General features: G+C 45.6%; 2 protein-coding genes across 4 annotated transcripts in view; one reads left to right on the top strand and one right to left on the bottom strand.

Annotated features, from left to right (window-relative positions):
• Positions 1-1,633: 1,633 nt before the first annotated feature.
• rfc1 (replication factor C (activator 1) 1) lies at positions 1,634-16,002 on the top strand. 3 transcript variants are annotated; one of them, XM_063008280.1, is made up of 23 exons: positions 1,634-1,719; positions 2,879-2,971; positions 3,059-3,125; positions 3,214-3,336; positions 4,513-4,802; positions 4,890-4,964; positions 5,280-5,357; positions 5,442-5,777; positions 5,891-5,989; positions 7,863-8,147; positions 8,311-8,563; positions 8,639-8,751; positions 8,890-9,004; positions 9,163-9,251; positions 9,351-9,488; positions 11,929-12,024; positions 12,098-12,196; positions 12,315-12,469; positions 12,573-12,690; positions 12,809-12,954; positions 13,031-13,244; positions 15,004-15,177; positions 15,319-16,002. In XM_063008280.1, the coding sequence occupies exons 1-23, from the start codon at positions 1,717-1,719 to the stop codon at positions 15,418-15,420; spliced, it is 3,261 nt and encodes a 1,086-aa protein (XP_062864350.1). In that variant the 5' UTR covers positions 1,634-1,716; the 3' UTR covers positions 15,421-16,002. The 3 variants fall into 3 exon arrangements, with proteins under 3 accessions (XP_062864350.1, XP_062864349.1, XP_062864351.1); XM_063008279.1 differs by having other exon boundaries at positions 4,890-5,003; XM_063008281.1 differs by lacking the exon at positions 4,890-4,964.
• A 515-nt stretch (positions 16,003-16,517) lies between these two features.
• The window catches only part of si:dkey-92j12.5 (multiple PDZ domain protein), a 5,008-nt gene continuing 2,173 nt past the window's right edge, over positions 16,518-19,352 (bottom strand). Inside the window, exons 9-18 of the mRNA XM_063008476.1 lie at positions 19,114-19,313; positions 18,951-19,042; positions 18,758-18,803; positions 17,961-18,023; positions 17,663-17,884; positions 17,482-17,565; positions 17,153-17,370; positions 16,938-17,085; positions 16,749-16,820; positions 16,518-16,648 (exon numbers count right to left, since the gene is read on the bottom strand). Coding sequence (XP_062864546.1) covers positions 16,613-16,648; positions 16,749-16,820; positions 16,938-17,085; positions 17,153-17,370; positions 17,482-17,565; positions 17,663-17,884; positions 17,961-18,023; positions 18,758-18,803; positions 18,951-19,042; positions 19,114-19,313 — 1,181 coding nt within the window. The 3' untranslated portion in view covers positions 16,518-16,612. The remainder of the gene's footprint in view (positions 16,649-16,748; positions 16,821-16,937; positions 17,086-17,152; positions 17,371-17,481; positions 17,566-17,662; positions 17,885-17,960; positions 18,024-18,757; positions 18,804-18,950; positions 19,043-19,113; positions 19,314-19,352) is intronic.

Here is a 19,352-nt window from a genome sequence, read left to right as displayed (position 1 = left end):
AAATAGTAAACACACCCCAAAAAAAGCTATTAACTATATATACTGGATTTATTGTCTGCTGTGTATAACTAGTATAATTTTACTTCATAAAATTTATTTTAATCATTTCCATTATCCCAACTCGTACAGCGTTTCCCCAAAAATCAGTGTGAACTGTGAGTCTGCTTCTGCCTGACGAGACGGTCAGCATCAGGTTCCATATTTGTCACTGCCAGTCATAATAGCTAATAAGTGTTGATGAGTGAGTCTGAACCTGGTTTGAGATTTAAGGTGTTTTAACTTCGATAAAGTCTGCTCACGGGTACAGTGGTACCTCCGTATACGTCCTTAATCCGTTCCAGATCCTTGGATTCATACCAAACAGGACGTGTACCAAACGAATTCTTCCCATCAAAAATAAAGGGAAAATGATTAATCCGTTCCCATGAAACAAAATCCTATTGTTATTGATGGGGTTGTATAAAATAATGTATAAAACAGATAGTTCCGGTCCTAAAATCTGATCGGCTGAGCCGCGTTCGAAGCCGCTGTAAAATCACCGATATAAGCGCACCTGTGACCACCTCACATCATCCCATATTAATACGCCACTGAAAAGAACAAGTACAAAATTGGTTGAGCACTATTTTAAGTCATGTACTATACATGGAAACGTCCAGATTAATATAAACAGTCATCCTGATCATTAAGCGGGTGTTTCGTCCAAGAAATAAATTATTGATGAAGCCATTGAGGTGCAGGTATCAGTGCACTCTTAGTGCTGGTCCCAAGCCTGGATTAATACTGTTGCACCACTTGACCACCAGGGTATGTTGGGAAGAGAACATAATGGGGAAGGAATGTTTGAGGAAAGTCAAAGAGGAGGTCTGTTGATGTGATGAAGGTGGACATTCAGATGGTTGGTATGTTGGATGGTCAGTTCCATAACCCCAAACAAGAGGGCATGACTGTGGGGAGTCCGAATCGTGTCTATAGCGCGCGCACACACAATTAAAACCCTAATTGATTTAATTGTGATGAGACCAAACAAAGTAGAAAATCACTCTCCTGAATCTTCTAGATGAGTCGGTGCTGAGCTGAGCCGGACGCTGGTTTGGATTTTGGCGTGTCGACATTAATGAGCATTTCAGGGCCGGAAAATCCACAGTAAAGTGGCTCACTTCCCAATTGAGGACGAATACATGGACAAGCAGATGAAAACCGGCCTGTCCGTCCTAAAACTGGACGCATGGACGCCCTACTGGGATAACAAGATGGAGATGAACGATCCGCTGTGGTGACCGCTAATGGGGGCAGCCGAGAGATGCTGTTGTTCTAAAGAACTGGACTGAAATGTTATAAAACAGTTACTACAAGGTTTAACTATTAAGATATTTTATTATGATTTTCTAACTGCATCAATATGAGGGTGAAAATATCACAATTACTGCTTGTAACATAACCTAGTTGCTTTCTCAGAGACATACACATTTAATAAATGTAGAAATAAATAAATAAATACATATCTAACCAGGGCAGGAGAATAAATCATGAATTTTATCACTTTTTATATTATATTTTTATATCTATAAATCTGAGGTAAAGTGGACCTGAAGTTGCGTCATCACAGTGCGCCAGAAAGACTCTCACTTGGCGCCAAAAGAAGCTGTAGAAAACACCAAGCGCGCAGTTTAGCTTTGAAAAAAAACAGTAAAAATCTCCTGACAGGTGATAAAAATGGTGAGTTTTTATAACATTTCTGCATTATTGAGGGTAAATTAGTGACCTGAACGGCTCCGGGCTGCAGCAGCGAATGCGCAGGGGTTTAAATGTGCACTTTTGTTACGCTTGGTGCTTTATGGCTCGATCGCAAACGGCTCCGTGCTGATTACTCTAGCGCACTACCTAGGGGGCGAAATAACAGGGTGATACGTCATACGTAGTGCACTATGTTTAGAAGTCGAAGCGATTTAGGATTGAACCATAGCAGTTCGGTAGCAAAACAAGCTATTACTATAAGTTCTTTTGTACAGTTTGGAAGTCAGTGTGTCCATGTGATAATTATTACACAATAAAGTTGATTTATATTCGATTTCTGTAACATTTATTAATTTAAATCGTGCGTAAAACTTAAAAAATAATCTCAGGTGGTTAGCTAGGCAGGCTAACTTGACCATGCATTACTATTATGAGCAGATAATCGTGTCAGGTTGTCATAGAAATCAAAACACGTCACATTTTTATTATTATTAATATGTTTTTGTATCGTTTTATACATTAAACTTCCCTTATTTCTCTTTTTGTGTACTTTTGCATCAACCTACCAGTCCCAGTCATAAACCAGCATGTCACTGGAGATGCTGATGGTCAGAATCACGTGGTCAGAATTAAATTCAATATAATTAATCGACATTTTGCAGACACTCTGATCCATAAGCTACAATAATAAACACTCGGTTAGTTTCTATTTTGCAGACTAAAGGAGAATTTGGCGAGAAAGTTGGTTCCACCACTTGAACCCCGAGTGCCGGACCATGACGAGTCCAGTAAAACACTCCAGTCTGGTCAGATCCAGTTTCCCAGTACCTAACACGCCCCCCCCCTCAGACTCGTGTCCAGCCAGAGTCCGCAACTGCCCCCTCCATCCCTCCCTCAGACACGGCCAGTCGTCTCCGTATAGGTGCTCAGCTGATCGATCAGAAGCACGGCTGGGATTCGAACCCACATCTTGCACCACTCGAGCCCCAGGATGTGGTTCCGATCGGTTCTTTAGGTCTCGGTGTGGCTCCTGTAGAGAGGCTGGCTCGAATAGAGACACACTATACTCTACGTGTTCCTCCACCGCTCGGTTTGCATCATGACTCGAGTAAACACTTGCTCTTATTAAATCCCGTGGCAGGACATACGCCGGTTCTTCGCGCCCAAACCCGGCCGAGGAAGCAGCGGCACCGAAGAGGAGCCCAAGAGCAAGAAGAAGAAGCCGGCGGCGAAGGTTCGGACTCGGCTCAGTGAGAACGTACGTAGCGCAGAGTCACGGCGGACCTTGATCTGAAACGTTCTGATCTCTCGCCTCTCTTAGGTCAAGAGCTCTGCGTCCGACGCCAAACCCTCGGCCAAGCGGAGGCCGCGAGTCATAGCCGATTCAGGTACGGCCTTTAATACTGTAGAGCCTTAATCGTGAGGGCGTGGCTGGAACATGTCGTGATGCGTACGCTCTCTCTCTCTCTCTGACAGACTCTGATGAAGACGAGGCGGTGAAGGACAGGAAGACGACCTCCTCCTCCTCCTCCTCCTCATCTAAAGGGAAGCCGGCCGCGCCCGGGAGAAAAGATCCCGTGACGTACCTGTCTGACTCAGGTAAGCTCACCCGAGCACTTTATTAGGTACACCTACTAACACCCGGAGTGCAGAGCAACAGATGTGCTCAGATCAGTGATTGTATACCCACAGTCCATCTGAACGGGTGTATAAGAAAAATTTATATTAATATTATTATTTTTACTGCTATTATTAATATTGTTATACCAATTGTTTCTTTTAATATTATTTTTTTTAATTAAAATTATTTTTTATTAATATTTTTACCATTTTTATTATTATTATTATTGTAATAGTTATTATTATTATTATGTATTATTGTTTATATTATTATTATTTATTATTATTGTTGTTTATATTATTATTATTTATTATTATTGTTGTTTATATTATTATTATTTATTATTATTATTGTTTATATTATTATTATTATTATTGTTTACATTATTATTAATATTATTATTGTTTATATTATTATTATTATTATATTTATTATTATTATATTTATTATTATTATTATTATATTTATTGTTATTATTTATTATTATTATTGTTTATATTATTATTTATTATTATTATTATTATTATTATTTGTATTATTATTTATTTATTATTATTATTATATTTATTATTATTATTATTTATTATTATTATTATTATTATTTATTATTATTATTGTTTATATTATTATTATTTATTATTATTTATTATTATTATTATTATTGTTTATATTATTATTTATTACTATTTATTATTATTATTATTATTGTTTATATTATTATTTATTACTATTTATTATTATTATTATTATTGTTTATATTATTATTTATTATTATTATTGTTTATATTATTATTTATTACTATTTATTATTATTATTATTATTATATTAATTATTATTATTATTATTATTATTATTTATTAATTATGTATTATTATTTAATTATTTATTATTTAATATTATTATTTTTATTTATTATTTAATATTATTATTATTATTTATTAATTATGTATTATTATTTATTATTTTTTTTATTTAATATGTATTATTATTATTATTATTATTATTTAATAATTATGTATTGTTATTTAATTATTTATTGTTTAATATTATTATTTTTATTTATTATTTAATATTATTATTAGTATTAGTATTATTATGATATTATGATATTATGATATTTTTTCCTCTTGTACGTGTGTGTCTCCTCCCTCAGATTCGGATGACGCCTTCGCCTCGTTGAAAAAGCCCCCCAGACTAAAAGAGAACGGGCGCAGCGAAGCCACCAAGGGCCCCAAACCTACAGCGGCGGGATCCAAGGAGGTAAAAAGCGCCCCGGTGAAATCGCCCCAGACTAAAGGAGCCCCTCCCAAAAAGGCCCTCGGCCCCACCCCGACCGAGCCGGTCACGCCCAAGCGCACCCCCACCTCGGTCATGGATTACTTCGGGACGTCCGACGTCCAGCGGTCTGACAAGAAGCTGGTGGCCAGCGCCAAGAGGAAAGCGGTGAGCATCGCTAAATACCCTCATACCCCCATATCTGCCCTGTTTCCTTTTTTGGGCATGTGATGTCATCGCAATTTCATCCTCCAGCCGGCGCAGGATCCCGACGACCGGCTGGACGACGAGGCCGTCGCGAGGCAGCTACAGGCCGACGACGACATGGAGGTGAGGCGGCACCCGTCTCCCACCGTTCCTGCCCCATCAGTACGGTCCCAACAACACTGCTGCACCTGCTGCACTCACAGCGCTGTGCTCACAATGGTCCACGGGTTCGGGGGGGGGGGGGGTTCGTATGTGACTGTACGAACGCTACTGAGCGGGCACGAGTTCCCACAGTGCTGGTGTCTAACCGAACCTGTGTGTGTGTGTGTGTGTGTGTGTGTGTGTGTGTGTGTGTGTGTGTGTGTGTGTGTGTGTGTGTGTGTGTGTGTGTGTGTGTGTGTGTGTGTGTGTGTGTGTGTGTGTGTGTGTGTGCGTCAGCTGGAGAAGCAGATACACGAGGACGAGGCCTTCGCCAGGACCCTGGCGGCCAGCGACGACGCCCCTCTGCCTAAAAAGGTGAGTCCCCGGAGCGCTCTCATGTTCTTTGTATTTATTATAGGGGTACCTGCTTCTTCTTTATTTACCCATAATCCCTCTCAGGCTCGCGTGGACCCGGCCACGCCCTCGCCATCGAAGAGCGGCTCCAAGGTGGACGCCGCGTCTCCGCTGAAGAAGAGCCCGGTGGCGAAGAAGAGCCCCCCGGTGAAGAAGAGCCTGGTGGCGAAGGCCAGCTCCAAACTGGCTCTGATGAAGAGGAAGGCGGAGCAGCAGCGGGAGGAGGAGCAGCGGGAGGAACAGCGGGAGGAGCAGCGGAGGGGCGAGATGAAGATCACGCCGAAGAAAGAGCCGGCCAAGCGGGCGCCCTCGGAAAAGGCCGCCACCCCTAAATCTGCTTCCGCGTCAGGGGGCGCCGGCGGGGCCCCGACCGAACCCGAGGTAACCCCATGCTCGGAGCCGGGGGCGTCGCCCCAATGTCCCGGTGATGTCGTTGGTGTGTGTTTGATCTACCTTTGTCTGGTGGTTCTTCTCTCCCGTGCGTCCTCTCGTAGGCCAGCCCGGAGGACAAGAAGCGCGGCAATTCGGCGGCGTTCAGGAACTACCTGAACCGAGACGGGCCGCGGGCGCTGGGCTCCAAGGAGATACCGCAGGTAATCTTTATCTTCCCATTTAGTCATATCCGAGTCCCGACTGTCTGATCACTACACGCTCCATCAGCGGGTGAAAAGAAGCGGCTGCAGACTAGACGTGTGTCAGTGTTGGGTCGCCAAATAGAACCCGATCCCCCCCACACACACATAAGCTGTGCTAGCGCCACTTGGGATCGGTTGAATCACTATTAGAGTTTGGTTGAATCATTATTAGGGTCGGGTGAATCACTTAAGAATCGGTTGAATCACTTAAGAATCGGTTGAATCACTTAAGAATCGGTTGAATCACTATTAGAGTTGGTTGAATCATTATTAGGGTCGGGTGAATCACTTAAGAATCGGTTGAATCACTTAAGAATCGGTTGAATCACTATTAGAGTTGGTTGAATCATTATTAGGGTCGGGTGAATCACTTAAGAATCGGTTGAATCACTTAAGAATCGGTTGAATCACTTAAGAATCGGTTGAATCACTATTAGAGTTGGTTGAATCATTATTAGGTCGGTTGAATCACTTAAGAATCGGTTGAATCACTATTAGGGTCGGTTTAATCACTATTAGGGTCGGGTGAATCACTTAAGAATCGGTTGAATCACTTAAGAATCGGTTGAATCACTATTAGAGTTGGTTGAATCATTATTAGGTCGGTTGAATCACTTAAGAATCGGTTGAATCACTATTAGAGTTTGGTTGAATCATTATTAGGGTCGGGTGAATCACTTAAGAATCGGTTGAATCACTATTAGGGTTGGTTGAATCACTATTAGGGTCGGGTGAATCACTTAAGAATCGGTTGAATCACTATTAGAGTTGGTTGAATCATTATTAGGTCGGTTGAATCACTTAAGAATCGGTTGAATCACTATTAGAGTTTGGTTGAATCATTATTAGGGTCGGGTGAATCACTTAAGAATCGGTTGAATCACTATTAGGGTTGGTTGAATCACTATTAGGGTCGGGTGAATCACTTAAGAATCGGTTGAATCACTATTGGAGTTGGTTGAATCATTATTAGGTTGGGTGAATCACTTAAGAATCGGTTGAATCACTATTAGAGCTGGTTGAATCATTATTAGGTCGGGTGAATCACTTAAGAATCGGTTGAATCACTATTAGAGTTGGTTGAATCATTATTATGGTCGGTTGAATCACTTAAGAATCGGTTGAATCTCTTTTAGGGTCGGTTGAGTTACTGTTAAGAATCGGTTGAATCACTATTAGAGTCGGTTGAATCACTTAAGATTGTTGAATCATTATTAGGGTCGGTTGAATCACTTAAGAATCGGTTGAATCACTATTAGGGTTGGTTGAATCATTATTAGGTCGGGTGAATCACTTAAGAATCGGTTGAATCACTATTAGAGTTGGTTGAATCATTATTATGGTCGGTTGAATCACTTAAGAATCGGTTGAATCTCTTTTAGGGTCGGTTGAGTTACTGTTAAGAATCGGTTGAATCACTATTAGAGTCGGTTGAATCACTTAAGATTGTTGAATCATTATTAGGGTCGGTTGAATCACTTAAGAATCGGTTGAATCACTATTAGGGTCGGTTGAATCACTTAGGTTCGGGTGAATCACTTAAGAATCGGTTGAATCATTATTAGAGTCGGTTGAATCATTATTAGAGTCGGTTGAATCATTATTAGGGTCGGTTGAATCAGCAGCCAGCAGAGGTCGCTATTGCACTTCTAATTTTCCAAGCACGACTCTGTGTGTGTGTGTGTGTGTGTGTGTGTGTGTGTATCTTTTTACTGTGTGTGTGTGTGTGTGTGTATCTTTTTACTGTGTGTGTGTGTGTGTGTGTGTATCTTTTTACTGTGTGTGTGTGTGTGTGTGTGTGTGTGTGTGTGTGTGTGTGTGTGTGTGTTAGGGAGAAGAGAACTGCCTGGAGGGGTGCGTGTTCGTGCTGACGGGAGTCCTGGAGTCCATGGAGCGGGACGAGACCAAGTCCCTCATCGAGCGCCACGGCGGGAAGGTGACGGGTAACGTGAGCCGTAAGACCACCTACCTGGTGCTGGGCCGGGACAGCGGCGCGTCCAAGACCGACAAGGCCCGGAGCCTCGGCACCACCGTACTGACCGAGGACCGGCTGCTGGACCTGATCCGGACCAGACCCGGCAAGAGGTCCGAGTACGAGCTCGCCGCCGAGGCCCAGGTTAGAGCGCGCCGACTACATCCAGGTTACAGGTGGCACTCGCTGCCCTAGGTTCCGATCTTCAGCCGAAACATTATGACCGTCCACCCTCCGAGGACCCTAGGATCTTTTGGTATGTTCGGTGTGTGTGGGGACTAAACCTCATGCCCTTTCTGTGTTCCAGACTCGAGCCACCAAGCCTTCCAAAAGTAAGCGCACCCCCCCGGGGAAAGCCGAGGCCGAGAAGAGTCTGGAGTCGGGCTCAGGGAGACCGGCGCCCCCCGCGGCGGACGACGCCCTGCTGTGGGTGGATAAGTACCGCCCTCGCAGCCTGAAGAACCTGATCGGGCAGCAGGGCGATCAGAGCTGCGCCAACAAGCTGATGAGATGGTTGCAGGACTGGCACCGGAACCGCGGCGCCGGCGCCAAACCGGCCGGTGGGTATCTTATCGGCCGGGGTCTGACCGGTGGGGGCGGGGTGGGCCGTCCTAACGCTCTCGGTGTCTCTGCAGGAGCGCGATTCGGGAAGTTCGGGGGGAAGGACGACGGTTCCGGGTTCAAAGCCGCGCTCCTGTCCGGACCTCCCGGCGTGGGCAAGACCACCACGGCCGCCCTCGTGTGTGAGGTTAGATACTCCGGCTTTATTTTGGGAGGAGGGTCGACGCCCTTCTTCCTGCCCCATCACCTCCATATGTGCAGTCTTGGTTTTATAAGTGTGTGTGTGTGTGTGTGTGTGTGTGTGTGTGTGTGTGTGTGTGTGTAGGAGCTGGCCTACAGTTACGTGGAGATGAACGCCAGCTGCACCCGCAGTAAGAACAGCCTGAAGCAAGTCATAGCCGAGTCCCTCAACAACACCAGCATCAAAAACTTCTACACAGGTACGCCGACCACGCCCAGACGCCCGTGTCTCCCGGGGGCGGGTTCGAGAGGGCCGTGGGGAGGGAAGGGGTCGGATTCGTGGGCAGGCGTCCACATACTTCGGGCACATTGGCGACTATGAGGTGTGTCAGTATGTCAGCGGTGTTTGTTCCCTCAGGTGCCTCTCAGGCGGTCAGCGACAAGCACGTCCTGATCATGGACGAGGTGGACGGCATGGCGGGAAACGAGGACCGCGGAGGAATTCAGGTTCTGAGCGTTCTTGCGTAACCGGGGTAACGGGGGAGGGGCGTGGCTGACTGGGGGTCGGGGTTCTTAATCTCGGTGCGTTCTGATCGAATCCCGCAGGAGATGATCGGCCTGATCAAGCAGTCCAAGATCCCCATCATCTGCATGTGCAACGACCGGAACCATCAGAAGATCCGCTCGCTCGCTAACTACTGCTACGACCTGCGCTTCCAGCGGCCGCGCGTGGAGCAGATCAAGGTGAGCGGAACCCGCCGCGGGAATCTGGCAACCCGAACGTTGTTTTTTTTTTAGGAAAACTCGTAACGCTTATAGACTCGAGGCAACCAGTTCCTGAAACATAAAGCAACCCCAAAACATTATTGAGCCACCAGAAACGTTTAGGGTCAGGTGAATCACTTTTTGAGTTAAATGAGTCACTTTTGGGGTCAGGTGAATCGTTATTAGGGTCAGTTGAATCACTTTTTGAGTTCAATGAATCACTTTTAGGGTCAGGTGAATCACTTTCTGAGTTAAATGAATCACTTTTAGGGTCTGTTGAATCACTTTTATGGTCATTAAATCACTTTTAGGGTCATTGAGTCATTATTAGGGTCAGTTGAATCACTTTTAGGGTCGGATGAATCATTATTAGGGTTGGATGAATCATTATTAGAGTCGGTTGAATCACTTTTAGGGTCATTGAATCACTTTTAGGGTCAGTTGAATCACTTTTAGGGTCATTGAATCACTTTTAGGGTCAGTTGAATCACTTTTAGGGTCGGATGAATCATTATTAGGGTTGGATGAATTATTTTTAGGGTCAGTTGAATCACTTAGGGTCAGGTGAATCACTTTTTAGGGTCATTGAATCACTTTTAGGGTCATTGAATCATTATTAGGGTCAGGTGAATCATTATTAGGGTCAGTTGAATCACTTTTAGGGTCATTGAATCATTATTAGGGTCAGTTGAATCACTTTTAGGGTCAGGTGAATCACTTTTTAGGGTCATTGAATCACTTTTAGGGTCATTGAATCATTATTAGGGTCAGGTGAATCATTATTAGGGTCAGATGAATCACTGAGTCAGATGAATCATTATTAGGGTCAGGTGAATCTTTTTTTAGAGTCAGATGAATCACTTTTAGAGTCACATGAATCATTATTAGGGTCAGATGAATCATTATTAGGGTCAGTTAAATCACTTTTAGGGTCATTGAATCGTTATTAGGGTCAGGTGAATCATTATTAGGGTCAGGTGAATCACTTTTAGAGTCAGATGAATCATTATTAGGGTCAGATGAATCATTATTAGGGTCAGTTAAATCACTTAGGGTCAGGTGAATCACTTTTTAGGGTCATTGAATCACTTTTAGGGTCATTGAATCATTATTAGGGTCAGGTGAATCATTATTAGGGTCAGTTGAATCACTTTTAGGGTCATTGAATCATTATTAGGGTCAGTTGAATCACTTTTAGGGTCAGGTGAATCACTTTTTAGGGTCATTGAATCACTTTTAGGGTCATTGAATCATTATTAGGGTCAGGTGAATCATTATTAGGGTCAGATGAATCACTGAGTCAGATGAATCATTATTAGGGTCAGGTGAATCTTTTTTTAGAGTCAGATGAATCACTTTTAGAGTCACATGAATCATTATTAGGGTCAGATGAATCATTATTAGGGTCAGTTAAATCACTTTTAGGGTCATTGAATCGTTATTAGGGTCAGGTGAATCATTATTAGGGTCAGGTGAATCACTTTTAGAGTCAGATGAATCATTATTAGGGTCAGATGAATCATTATTAGGGTCAGTTAAATCACTTAGGGTCAGGTGAATCACTTTTTAGGGTCATTGAATCACTTTTAGGGTCATTGAATCATTATTAGGGTCAGGTGAATCATTATTAGGGTCAGTTGAATCACTTTTAGGGTCATTGAATCATTATTAGGGTCAGTTGAATCACTTTTAGGGTCAGGTGAATCACTTTTTAGGGTCATTGAATCACTTTTAGGGTCATTGAATCATTATTAGGGTCAGGTGAATCATTATTAGGGTCAGATGAATCACTGAGTCAGATGAATCATTATTAGGGTCAGGTGAATCTTTTTTTAGAGTCAGATGAATCACTTTTAGAGTCACATGAATCATTATTAGGGTCAGATGAATCATTATTAGGGTCAGTTAAATCACTTTTAGGGTCATTGAATCACTTTTTAGGGTCATTGAATCACTTTTAGGGTCATTGAATCATTATTAGGGTCAGTTAAATCACTTAGGGTCAGGTGAATCACTTTTTAGGGTCATTGAATCACTTTTAGGGTCATTGAATCATTATTAGGGTCAGGTGAATCATTATTAGGGTCAGTTGAATCACTTTTAGGGTCATTGAATCATTATTAGGGTCAGTTGAATCACTTTTAGGGTCAGGTGAATCACTTTTTAGGGTCATTGAATCACTTTTAGGGTCATTGAATCATTATTAGGGTCAGGTGAATCATTATTAGGGTCAGATGAATCACTGAGTCAGATGAATCATTATTAGGGTCAGGTGAATCTTTTTTTAGAGTCAGATGAATCACTTTTAGAGTCACATGAATCATTATTAGGGTCAGATGAATCATTATTAGGGTCAGTTAAATCACTTTTAGGGTCATTGAATCACTTTTTCACCCTCTCTTGTTCCCACCCGTTTTAGGGCGCTATGATGTCCATCGCTTTTAAGCAGGGGCTGAAGATCCCGCCCCCCGCGCTGAACGAAATCATCCTGGCGTCCAATCAGGACGTGCGACAGGTACGTCGATTAAAATCCAAGCGGCGCGATCAAAACCCAAAGCTAGCCGTAACGCCGTGCCGTCGCTCCCTAGGTGCTGCACAACCTGAGCATGTGGTCGGCGACGGACAAGGTCATGACCTACGACCAGGCCAGAGCCGACGCCCTCAAGGCCAGGAAGGACGTCAGAATGGTACGGGCTTGTTTACCTAGCGTACGTCAGCATGGTTAGCGTGCGCTGGAACACGTGTGTGTGTGTGTGTGTGTGTGTGTGTGTGTGTGTGTGTGTGTGTGTGTGTGTGTGTGTGCAGGGGCCGTTCGACGTGTGTCGGAAGGTCTTCGTGGCGGGTGAGGAGACGGCGAACATGACCCTGATCGATAAGTCCGATCTCTTCTTCCACGACTACTCGCTGGCGCCGCTGTTCGTGCAGGAGAACTACGTACACGTACGCCCCGCGGCCGCCGGGTAACACGCGCGCGCACACACACACACACACACACACACACACACACCTCCGGCTGTGTGTTCTTACACGTGTGTGTGTGTGTGTGTGTGTGTGTGTGTGCAGAGGGAACCTGAAGAATCACCTGGTGCTGCTGAGTAAAACGGCCGACAGCATCTGTGACGGAGATCTGGTGGACAAGCAGATCCGCTCTCGACAGGCCTGGTCCCTCCTGCCAACACAGGTAACGCATGCGCACGCACACACACGTCCCGGCCGTGCCGTGATCCGGACCACGAAGCAACCCCACAACATCAGTGAGCCACCAGATAGACTTCTCCATGTGTGTGTGTGTGGTTCAGGCGGTGTATGCCAGCGTGCTGCCGGGCGAGTTGATGCGCGGGTACATGAGCCAGTTCCCCACGTTCCCCAGCTGGCTGGGCCGGTTCTCCAGCACCGGGAAGCACAGCCGCGTGGTCCAGGAGCTGTCGTCTCACATGAGCCTGAGGTGAGTGGTAGCACCGACCCGGACCCGGCGCCGACGCTCTGTAGCGCTCCGTCCCGTAACGTTCCCCCTCCCGCAGGACGCTGAGCAGCAGGGAGGCCGTGAACCTGGACTACCTGCCGTACCTGCGCTCCGCCCTGCTGGAGCCTCTGCGGTCCCGCGGGGTCCACGGGGTCGCCCACAGCGTCAAGCTCATGGACGACTACCACATCATCAAGGAGGACTTCGACAACATCATGGAGATCAGCACGTGGGCGGGGCAGGACGAGCCCTACTCCAAACTCCACCCCAAGGTGGGTGCAGAATCACTTTTAGGGTCGGTCGAATCACTTAAGGTCAGATGAATCACTTAAGGTTAGCTGAATCACTTAAGGCCAGTTGAATCACTTAAGGCCAGTTGAATCACTTAAGGCCAGTTGAATCACTTAAGGCCAGTTGAATCACTTAAGGTCAGTTGAATCACTCAAGGTTAAATGAATCACTCAAGGTCAGTTGAATCACTTAAGGCCAGTTGAATCACTTAAGGTCAGTTGAATCACTCAAGGTTAAATGAATCACTCAAGGTCAGATGAATCACTTAAGGTCAGTTAAATTACTCAAGGTTAAATGAATCACTCAAGGTCAGTTGAATCACTTAAGGTCAGTTGAATCACTCAAGGTTAAATGAATCACTCAAGGTCAGATGAATCACTTAAGGTCAGTTAAATTACTCAAGGTTAAATGAATCACTCAAGGTCAGATGAATCACTTAAGATCAGTTAAATTACTCAAGGTTAAATGAATCACTCAAGGTCAGATGAATCACTTAAGATCAGTTAAATTACTCAAGGTTAAATGAATCACTTAAGGTCAGTTGAATCACTTAAGGTCAGTTGAATCACTTAAGGCCAGTTGAATCACTTAAGGTCAGTTGAATCACTTAAGGTCAGATGAATCACTCAAGGTTAAATGAATCACTTAAGGTTAGCTGAATCACTTAAGGTTAGCTGAATCACTTAAGGTCAGTTGAATCACTTAAGGCCAGTTGAATCACTTAAGGTCAGTTGAATCACTCAAGGTTAAATGAATCACTCAAGGTCAGATGAATCACTTAAGGCCAGTTGAATCACTTAAGGTCAGTTGAATCACTCAAGGTTAAATGAATCACTCAAGGTCAGATGAATCACTTAAGGTCAGTTAAATTACTCAAGGTTAAATGAATCACTCAAGGTCAGTTGAATCACTTAAGGTCAGTTGAATCACTCAAGGTTAAATGAATCACTCAAGGTCAGATGAATCACTTAAGGTCAGTTAAATTACTCAAGGTTAAATGAATCACTCAAGGTCAGATGAATCACTTAAGATCAGTTAAATTACTCAAGGTTAAATGAATCACTTAAGGTCAGTTGAATCACTTAAGGTCAGTTGAATCACTCAAGGTTAAATGAATCACTTAAGGTTAGTTAAATCACTTAAGGTCAGTTGAATCACTTAAGGTCAGTTGAATCACTTAAGGTCAGTTGAATCACTTAAGGTCAGATGAATCACTTAAGGTCAGTTGAATCACTTAAGGTCAGATGAATCACTGAAGGTCAGATGAATCACTTAAGGTCAGATGAATCACTCAAGGTTAAATGAATCACTGAAGGTCAGATGAATCACTTAAGGTCAGATGAATCACTCAAGGTTAAAGGAATCACTCAAGGTCAGATGAATCACTTAAGGTCAGTTAAATTACTCAAGGTTAAATGAATCACTTAAGGTCAGATGAATCACTTAAGAACGGTTTAATTACTTAAGGTCAGTTGAGTCACTTAAGATTATATGAATCATTTAAGGTCAGTTGAATCATTTAAGGTCAGATAAATCACTTTAGGCTAGATGAATCACTTAAGGTGAGATGAATCACTTAAGGTGAGATGAATCACTTAGTCAGATAAATCACTTTAGGCTAGATGAATCACTTTAGGCTAGATGAATCACTTAAGGTGAGACGAATCACTTAAAGTCAGATGAATCACTTTAAGCTAGATGAATCACTTTAGGTCTCGTAACGCCGGCGTCTCTCGGCAGGTGAAGGCCGCGTTCACGCGCACCTATAACAAGGAGTCCCACATGACGCCGTACTCGCTGCAGGAGGTGAAGAAGGGCCGCAGGGGGGCGGCGGAACCCGACGCCGACACTCAGGGACGAGACGAGGAGGAGGAGGAGGAGGAAGAGACGGTCGCCACGGACGCCATGATCAAGGTGAATCACATGACTACTGGCTTTACTCTCTGGAGAACTGAGCTTTTAAGATGGGAGCGCAGCTGCTAGACTGACCTGCCTGTGACCACGCTCCTGTCCATACAGTGAAAATAACACCAACGCTTTCATTACATTCCACAGCAGAAGAAGAGCAAAGCATCAAAGGAGACCAAGACATCAAAGGAGACGAAGCGGGACCGAGCCGCCGATTCCACCAAGGGTAAAAGCAGAGGCAAGAAGTGAGCCACGCCCGCGTACGGAGGAGTATTAGCGGAGAAACTGAAGCCGCGAACAGGAAGCACTTCTGACGGAAGCGAACACACCGGGCGGCGGAACACCACGGCGCTACGCTAACCAAACGCACTTGAACTCGGGGACGTGGAGCTACGCTAACGTGTCGTTAATGAACGATAATTGTTATTATTTAGTGTTTTAGATTTTTTGTTTTGTCGCGAACAAATAAAAGAACGTCATTCGCTGCCGTCTGTGACCTCACCTGAATGCTAATGAATAACGCTTTTAATCCGGGCTGCAGACAGGCCGGCCTAGCATGAGCATGAGCGCTCTCTCAGTACGGATTCTGTCTCGGACGTCTGCGGCGCTTCTGGACGTTGTTTAAAGACTCGCAGATTTACCTGGATTGTCTGATTATATTTTCAATAATGTTATGGACGGTAGATGGTCCATAAGTTCCTTGTGATTAATAAATAGTGCTTTGTTTATACCCTATTATGACATCATCACTTACTTTAGATGTTTGTTTTTTTATATATTTCATTAGAAAATAGTTTATATTTTCAAAATATCAATAAAACATTAAATCTATTTGACTTATTTTGTTTTTATTTGATAATATTTTCATTTACCTACCGTCCCAACTTTTTTGGAACTGCCTTCGTAAACCGGACCTAACGCGGTCACTGTAGAATTTTTGCCAACCGCTTCTTTTCACCTGCCGGTCACGCACCGCTCTCTGTGCAGTCACCTCGACCGGACACTAGAGGTCAGAGTTGCACCGGTGCTCAGGAATCCCCTCGAGACAGACCCGGCCAATCAAATCCCTCCAGTCCCCCAGGCACCGGCGTGATCGGAGGAGGAGGAGGGTGTAGCATGACCCTCCATGGGAATCCACTGCTTCCAGGTGTAAATGGGCGGGGCCCTCTCCGACAAGGGTGACTCGCGGAGCCGTATCGCCTATAGAGAGTCACGCTATGCTCTACGAGAATTGACCACCTTTCGTCGACCCCTAGCCCAATCTGTTGTACCTGCGGGGGCAGAGCCTCTCCTCTACCCTTGAATATTTGGCAAATGAAGAAACGTGCACCTGGAATACGATCGAAACGTTTATTTATTTACAGAACAATATAGGAGTCGAGTATTTATAGGAACACTATACGGTACAAGGTGGAGCCTCTCGAAGCCTCTGGGACACCGGTCAGATTGCAGACGCGCCGTCCTCGGTCGCTGCTCTCTGCACAGTCAAAACATACACAACATGCTAGTCTTATTCGCAACTGTCCTACCGTCCCAACTTTTTTGGAATTGTAAACACGAACAAATGAAAGTCGTACCTGGAACTCACACAAGTAGCGAGGAGTAGCTCTAAAACGTGCCACCTCCAGCATCACGGAGCTACCGCAGTTCTAAAAAACACAGTATATTCGGTAAATGCCACGCCCTTTCATACTGCGCCCTGCGCTGGTCGAGGAGAGCCGGAGACTAGCCGGTGCGTTTGGAGCTAACGAAGAGGTGATCGTTACCTGCAGGAGCGTTCGGGCGTAGTCCAGAGACGCAGCGCGTACATCCTCTCCGTTCACCGATAGAATCTGGTCACCTAGCGTTAGCCTCCCGTCCGCGCCTGCCGCCCCTCCGGCGACTATCTCGGACACGAATACTCCGTTATCGTCCCTGCGACAGATCACCAAAGATAAAGGCATCCTTGTCAGACCTGGGTGAAATAAATACACGCTTGTACCTTTTACCCACGATGCTCAGCCCCAGCTCCTGGCCTGCATGTAGGTGCAGCTCCACGGTGAAAAGGTCCCACATGTCCTCGTGAACGGCGGGTGTTCGGTCGTGGGAGGCGTTCGTCCACGGGGGTCTGTAAACGCTAAGCCGGACGCACTGGGCGCTCAAGCGCAGGACGCTCAGGGCCTCTTCGTGGGTGGCCGTCGTCAGGTCGATACCGTTCACCTGTGGATATAATAATATCATGGACTGTAGATGGTCCTGGAACCTGGAACCATCTCCACCCGTAAACCTCTGAGCCTTGTGTGAGGGGTAAGAGTTTTGACTTGACGGTACCTCGAGGATGTGGTCTCCTGGCATCAGTCTCCCGTCCCGCTGAGCGACGCCTCCCTCGTTCAGCTCATGAATCACAATCGCTCCCTGACAGACAGGCAGACATGAAGACAACTCAAGCTTCTGCTCAGGTGTTCACATACTTATGACCAGTTTGGTGCTTTGGGTGTAGTCTCTGTCTCACCTGTAGTGTGTTGCAGCCGCCCACAATGGTCAGTCCCAGACTGGACGGTCCTTTGCAGATGTCTATGGTGTTGACGCAGCCGTGGATGACTGGGCAGGTCCGGGGGTCAGGTCTAGAGGAGCAGGAAGGACAGCAGGAGGACCTCGGTAGCCCAGAGCAAGACATATCTGACACGTGAGGTTTGGGCGAGGTCTGGGCGGTCTCCAGTCTGGACGCTCCTTCCTAAGCGAGACAGAATGAGAGGTGGTTGTGATAATTGACTGTCAGGTTGTGGGAGTCCATATTCCATCTTGGTTACCTGGTTTAACACCGAACCGTGCTTCTCCCCACCAGACCGTGACGTCACAGGACACCCGTCTGCCTGGACGTGAGAAAACACAAGTGGGGTTATAGTCAATCAAGGTGACAGGAGTTAGTCCACTTCAAGGTCTTAGTTTGGTCTGGCCCCTCAGTGTCCAAGTGTCCAGTTGAAAACACTTCAATAAACTGTGGGGCACAATCACGTCAGCCCCTCATCGGACAGGTCACCAGTCAGAAAAGTGGACAGAAAAGTCCAAGATGTTGGTGTTGATAAGCTAAAACTGCGACGGTAGGTGGGGAGTCGTTGACGTCATTGCCGACCTACTAGAGAGTCTCAATAATCTGCTTCTAAAGTTCAGTCAGGGTTCGGGTTCGGGTCAGGGAATCGGCTCTACTGAGGAGCTCACTAGGTTGCACTCTGTCAGCCTAGACCCCGGGACAGTTACCTCACCTCGACCGCTGATGGGGCTCGAACCGGCAACTTTCTGATTACATATCTAGCACCTTGCCCTCTGAGCTACCACCACTCTTGCCAGAAGAGTGGAGACTGTTATAGGGGCTGGACTTGGACAGAAAAGTCCAAGATGTTGGTGTTGATAAGCTAAAACTGAGGCGGTAGGAGGGGACAGTCGTTGACGTCATTGCCGACCTACTAGAGAGTCTCAATAATCTGCTTCTAGAGTTCGGTCAGGGTTCGGGTTAGGGTTTGGGTTCGGGTTAGGGATCGGCTCTACTGAGGAGCTCACTAGGTTGCCCCCATGTCAGTCTGGACCCCGGGACAGGTCGTCACCTCACCTCAACCACCGATCCGGTCAGCACCTGTTTCCATGCCGTCTTGTTTCTGAAAGTTAAAATGACAAACGTCCATAATGGTTATTTTGTTTTTGTATTCCTGTACGGCCAAAAGTATTTGGACGTCTGACCCCGGGGCTGAGCTGGGAGGTCCCAAATACTTCTGTGTACACATCATATGTGTGTATTGCGTCACCTGATCAGTACGATCTTAACCCTGGATGAAGCTTCGTCGATGAGAGCGCTGACGTCCCGGTGACTCCGGTCGTATAGAACCTGCCCGTTTATCTGGAACACGCAGACGCTCGTTTGAGCTCAAAATAAAGTGACTATTATCAAAATAAGGTTGGAACCATCACCTCCAGGAGCTCGTCCCCGACCCGGATCTGTCCGTCTGCGGTGGCGGCCCCGTCAGGCATAATCTCAGAGACGTAGGCGGCCGTTCGTCCATCTTTACCTTCCGTCACGCGCAACCCGAGACCGCATGTGTGTGCGCCGCAGTCCAGCTCCACCACCTTCAGCTCGCCGGGTAGACCGCCGTACTTCTGCAACACGCGGCCTGCGGCGCCAACACAAACTGGTTATACCCTTATGTAAG

Source organism: Trichomycterus rosablanca, chromosome 14, assembly GCF_030014385.1.
Source record: "Trichomycterus rosablanca isolate fTriRos1 chromosome 14, fTriRos1.hap1, whole genome shotgun sequence".
In the NCBI taxonomy this organism is placed as follows: domain Eukaryota; kingdom Metazoa; phylum Chordata; class Actinopteri; order Siluriformes; family Trichomycteridae; genus Trichomycterus; species Trichomycterus rosablanca.
Note: the sequence above shows the minus strand (reverse complement) of the source record. Positions and strands in the feature narration are given on the sequence as shown.